General features: G+C 36.4%; 1 protein-coding gene across 1 annotated transcript; it reads left to right on the top strand.

The window, feature by feature from the left end:
* On the top strand, nucleotides 1–6,011 carry pax4 (paired box 4). The gene is made up of 11 exons (XM_038294782.1): nucleotides 1–108; nucleotides 1,107–1,195; nucleotides 1,275–1,405; nucleotides 1,548–1,757; nucleotides 1,838–1,928; nucleotides 3,019–3,144; nucleotides 3,225–3,307; nucleotides 3,395–3,458; nucleotides 3,579–3,649; nucleotides 4,254–4,350; nucleotides 5,619–6,011. The coding sequence occupies exons 2-11, from the start codon at nucleotides 1,162–1,164 to the stop codon at nucleotides 5,825–5,827; spliced, it is 1,116 nt and encodes a 371-aa protein (XP_038150710.1). The 5' UTR covers nucleotides 1–108; nucleotides 1,107–1,161; the 3' UTR covers nucleotides 5,828–6,011.

The following is a 6,011-nucleotide window of genomic DNA, read 5'->3' as shown; positions in this document are numbered from 1 at the left end:
TCAGGTTCATTGTGAAGCTGGGACCTCATTGTTACCAAACATGAGCGCACATCAACATCTCTAATTGAAGCTTTGCGCAAAAGGAAAGATTCAAATCATCAGATGAAGGTAAAATGCTCTCTGAAATCTTCTGAGCTGTCATTTCCAAAGAACATCATGGAAACAAGTACTTTGAATTGTTAAACTTCCAGAACCGCATTTGAACCATAAACTGCAATTTATATATATATATATTTTAATGTTTTTTTTTATTCCTACTAAGCCTCTCTTAATGTTTAGGGATAAGGGGTTTGCTACAGATATATAGAGAAGGAAAAATACCATGAATCAAACAAATAAGTGGTTGAGATATTTAAAGAATAGAATTCAAAATCCCTAGTTTGGGTTTCCTTGTTCAGTCTTTATCCTGAAGAAGGAAAGAGTTAGACATAACTGAAATAGATTAAATCTTATTCAGGGGTTAAAATGTCCAAATCAAATTCTTGACTTCAATTAATAACTTGAAGAAACTTTGGGGAACAAATGTATGTTTCTAGATCTGCAAATCTGCTGGAGAACCACACCAAAATACTTGCAGCAATAGTTGTAGCAATTCTATCAAGTATTAACATGTTGGTTGTATTTTCATTTGTATAAATGGAAACGTTTGAAAATAATCACTCCTGATACACCAGCTGCACATTAAGTTGGTCTGTCACATAAAATCCAATCAAAACACAATGAAGACTGTTACTGTAATGTGATAATATATCACCAACCATTTCAAATGTAGAGCTAAAATATACATCAAATAAAACTTATTTCCATAAGTATACCGAATGCATTACATTTCAGGATAAACAAAATGTGTTAAATATTGTCCCTCTTGGTCTGATATCCCTAAATATAAACCAATGAAACTCATTACCTGCATAACATAGTAAATAAATGACCATAAAGAAGTTTATCCACATGCCCTCCCAGCTTTATTGATTTCAGGACGCATGCGGGCCACCACATTTGTTTAGCTCTTGTAGGCATATAAATGTCTACCAAGGGTTTTGGTTTTGCACACTGTCATTCTCAAAAGGTGCTCGAAGTTAAACCTGTCTGATTTTACTCTGAAGTCAGCCCTACAGAAGAAAGAAAACATTTTTCCAAGGAGCCCGGAACCAAGGAGAGATGCGCGGAACAAGCATCGATCCGCTTTGCCAAGGTTAGTTCTACAATCCTAATATATATACATTCATTTGGACTTTTTAGGCTGAGTTAATAATGTGAATACGGTTGATAAGGTGGTGGAAGTGTGAACCAGTTAGGAGGGACGTTTTTCAACGGGAGACCTCTTTCAGAATCCAAAAGAATGAGGATGATTGAATTGGCCTCGGAAGGAGTCCGTCCAAGTGACATTTCCAGGATTCTCCAGGTGCGCGCAATGGAAAAAAAAAAACAGCTTACACAAATATTTGTTTCAGACGGAACGCTTAATAAAAATGGAAAGCAATATTGGTGTGAATGAGTGAAACTGATTTGTAAAGGATTGCGCATTAATCAGTGCGTCTTTGCAGGTGTCCAGCGGCTGCGTCAGTAAGATCCTGTGCCGCTACAGGCGCACAGGGCTGATGAAGCCCAAATCCTTAGGAGGGAGCCGCCCTCGCCTTCTCACTCCAGCTGTGGTCTCCACTATCATCCAGTGCAAAAGGGAAAATCCAACTATTTTTGCTTGGGAGATACGAAGACGGCTTGGAAGAACATGTAAAGAAGCCAAACTTCCGAGCGTAAGTGGAATATGAACCCGCTGTCAGTTCTGATCAGTTCAACTGCACCTGACGAGGCTTTGTGCGCTCTTTCCTGGAAGGTGTCATCCATTAATAGAATTTTAAGAAAGATCCACTATGACCATGGAATGATGTGCATGGAAGTCAATGCTCCATTCAAGGCTGGACAGAGTAAGTTATCAAAAATGTTTACATCAAGTTGCAGAAACTATGCAAAACATGTAAAACTCACCTCAGAAAGTTGCATTAGTTCATGGGCATAATTTTCTGAAGGACTGTGTGGACATGTCCACACCAATTAATTCTCAACAATATGTGGGACAAATTTCTAAATTTGATTTAGCTGCTTTTGAAGGAAGATAAAGCTGAAAATGAAAACATCAATCAATCCACATTTTTCTTGATGAATTAATGAATGCAACTGAAATGGCTTCCATACTAGTGAGGCATGATGTATTGCTGTTGGCATCGATATTGCTGTTATTCATCTTTTTTTATATACATTAATGTCCAACTACCTATAAATATAAAGATCAGTGTATTTTGGAGTTGTGTTCTCAACAATAGGAAAACATTCAATAAATATATGTTAGAGCTAATTTTTGGAAAATACAAACCATATTGAAAGCGATTGTGTCGAGTAACTGTAGGTCCATCAGCCGCCACCCTTATAGTGTCCCCACCAACTTTCATTTCAAAGTTAAACCCTTGAATTATTTCTTAACATGTTTCAGAACCCCAGACTAAATTCATAACCTTAAAGACCCAGAATGTTTTTTATATTCAGTCCATAGTCAACGCAAACGTTTAACTTGTATTAGTTTAATGGGACCTTACAATATATCCAAATTATTTAAATCATACACCTGAAATTTCTCACTTCCATCAGTGGACTATTTTTGGACCTTTTGATCTTATATACTCTCCATTGAGCTTGTTTTTCCTCAAGCAACCTCTGAAACAGGAGAATTTCTAGTTGCATCATATTCTATAGAAAACCAGCTTCTGCTAAAGAATCCCAAAACAATTACAGTTTGACCTCTGTGCCTATTTTATTATGCAATAATTGTTAAATATGAACATTTATGTTAATTATATATTTGTCTACTTTCCTGAAAAATATCAAACCCTAATGGGTTTATCAGAGAGAACATAATGTAATAACTTATGATAAATGGTCTCCAAAATTCCCTTTATAGTGTAAATAAATAAATGTAATTATAGAGTTAACCAGTGTGTCAAACTAACGTATGTTGTGCAGATTTTCTTTCCGTGGTCGAGGAGGTAAATGAGCAGGTGATGAGCTCTGATGACCAGAAATCTGAAGGTTTTCGGCACAGGAACCGCACCACGTTCACCCCGGAGCAGAGCAGAGCACTCGAGCGAGGTAATCAACCCATTCATCATCCTGTGACAGTTCAGTGTGTTTATGCTCCAGAAATTTTTTTTTCATCTCTCTCAAACTAGAATTCTCCAAAAGCCAGTACGCTGATTTGTACACAAGAGAAAAACTGTCAGCTGAAATTAAACTTCCCGAGGACACCATCAAGGTGCACTTTTTAAACCACCAAATTAGTTTATATAGATACATTTATTCAGCATTAGGACTTCAGCTTATGATACATCTGTTTCTGCAGGTTTGGTTTTCAAACAGACGGGCTAAATGGAGGAGAGAGAGCAAAGACAGAAACAGAACAAAGAGTAAGGATGTTTGGTTTGGACAAATATACAAAACATTTGCAATTAGGTGTGTTACATAAAGGAACTACATTGGAAAGCATAAAAATTTAGGATATTTAAAAAAGTATATATCTTCTACAGCTACAGACCTGCAGCAGAAAAGAGGATGTGTTCCTCTAAATCCAGCCCTCACACACAGCCTCACTTCGCAGGTAGGGTGAAATTTTTTTGATCAGAATGTTTATTTCTCTGTCTACAATATCAAGTTTGAGTTCTACATCTATTCTTCTTAACTCTATATTGTGATCAGTTGTGTTCCAAAAAGTATTTAAAGGTTTAACTATCATAGATCTTGTTTTTCTGGCTCTTAAAAGTGTGGAAATGCCAGGCTTTCATTACAATTATCTGACAAAGAATTCAATCAACTCAAGAATGCAAATATGCATAGTGCAAGTCTGATGAGAAATGAGGAGCAATTTGTATATATATATATATATATATATATATACACACACACACACACAAGAATATGACAGTTTTGATTTAGGGCCATTATGCAAAGTGTTTTACTGACTTTTCACTTGCAATGGTTAACTAAAGACAAATTCAATTCAGAAATAATCCCTTAATCCAAAAAGTATTAAAATGTCATCACCTTATAAATGCATCATTCAGAAAAATACAGACAGGATACAAGTTGCATTTTATGTGGAAATAGTTTAGAAAAGATTAACCAGTCCCACTTTTACATTAATAAACCTTTTAATGGGGGAGCTATATACTTTTTTATTTACATCCCTTCATTTTTGATTGTAGGAAACTGGGATATTAAGAATGAATTATCAAAACAGCACTTTGGCTTCCAGAGTCCACGGAAAACTACAACATGGCTACTTCTCTAAAACAGAAGCTGGTAAGATGATATTTCCATCTTTTATCAGAGACAAGTCTGAATCTGTTCATCTATCCTATCAATGGGAGGCTATTCTGCAATTTTATCATCGAATAATACAGAAAAACCTGTACCTGTATAAAAATCAATCACCTAGGCCAGTGATTGCCAAAAGGGGCTACTGTACCACTAGTGGTCCATGGGTGCATTGCAAGGGATAAATGAAAACTTATGTCTTGAGTAGTAAAATTAAATAGGGCTGGGATCTGTTTTGCCTTCCGAGGACCCAACTTAAATTAAACAAGCTTTTATCAAGAGAAAATTTAGTTTTTCTTATATGTTTGCGTTCACCTTCATCTATGAAACATCAAAACCAAGCAGAGGAACAGACTGGATGTAGGGAACAGCCTAGGATCAGCTGTTTTTCATACTGATCAATTGGAGCTCATCAAAGCAGCTCAGGTGTTTTGATGAAAATAAATTAAATTATTAAGTCAGTCTGATTATAATTTTTGTTCCCAATTCATTTTGTTCCCAATTCATCAGGTTTAAATATGATTTATAAGGGAGTTACTCAGAGGAGCTCCAGTTTTATAAATACAGGTTTATAATAGGATTTTTCTTTTATATTTCATTTCCTTACTAACTTCTAGGCAACATACTTATGTTGAGTTTTTTAATTGAGATGAAAAGTATAAAACTATTAAAATGAAATGCTCATATTAAAAGATTAAGTAAAATATTTTTAATTTTATAATCAGTTATTGTACCTTTCACTTTTGGACAATCATCAATACTTTTGACTGGGAGGGGGGACTCAAAATGTCCAAAGGGTTACACAAGTCAAAAAAATATGGGAAACACTGACCTAGGCAGGCAGAGCTTTTCTACAAATACTTCAAAAGATCGCTATCAGGAGCTCAGGGAATTCCAGCATGGTGCTGTGGGAGGATGCCAACTGTACAACAAGGCCAGCTGTCCAATTCCCTCAGTGCTCAATATTTTACTCTCAACTGGCTGCAGTTGCTGTTGTTGAGAACAACTGCAACTCAGCCACAAAGTGGTTAGTCCCTTGACCTGAAGGAATTGGGGGATTAAGGGCACATTCTCAAGGCAATATACCTTTAGAGTAAGAAATGAAGGAAACAAGGTCAGTCTAGTAATATTTACCTGCCTAAGATTAGGAAATTGCTTGTTTTTCCTATTTCTATGTTTTTATTTCTAGTTTGTTATTCTAAAAAATGTTGACAGATATAGAAGTACGCCTGTTTCTGACTGTTTTACCTCAGTACCCCAGCAGATGTTTGACATGTTGCCACAGACCATGGGCAGGACTCCGCTGCATCTCGACAGACACGCCGTGACCCTCCCAGCAGTTCAAGATAACATAAACCCAAGGAACACCTTCCAGCTGACCTCTGAGAACATCAGAGCACTCTGCCCTGTCGCTCAGCAGTGGAACCAGCAGAGTTTGTCCTTTGTGTGGAGCCAGTTTTAAACATGAGAAGATGTTCATCTATCAGGCTACATGGTACGGAAGTCAGACTGAATATTTAAACATACCGATAGTTTAAAACATTTAGTTTTAGAGAAGCCAAGAACTGCTTTAAGTAAATTACCTCTTAAACTGTAGAGACAATTTCTGTCCAGCAGAGGGAGACAAACAACTGATGTTTCAATAA

Source organism: Cyprinodon tularosa, unplaced genomic scaffold (assembly GCF_016077235.1).
Source record: "Cyprinodon tularosa strain WSP-4 unplaced genomic scaffold, ASM1607723v1 ctg345, whole genome shotgun sequence".
Lineage (NCBI taxonomy): Eukaryota > Metazoa > Chordata > Actinopteri > Cyprinodontiformes > Cyprinodontidae > Cyprinodon > Cyprinodon tularosa.
This window is presented reverse-complemented; position numbering and strand designations above follow the sequence as displayed.

Coding starts and splice junctions, on each gene's coding strand:
- pax4 (XM_038294782.1), top strand. CDS start 1,162: ATGCGCGGAACAAGCATCGATCCGCTTTGCCAAG. Junction 3,145..3,224: donor GAGCAGAGCACTCGAGCGAG/GTAATCAACCCA, acceptor CTCTCAAACTAG/AATTCTCCAAAAGCCAGTAC. Junction 3,308..3,394: donor TTCCCGAGGACACCATCAAG/GTGCACTTTTTA, acceptor CTGTTTCTGCAG/GTTTGGTTTTCAAACAGACG.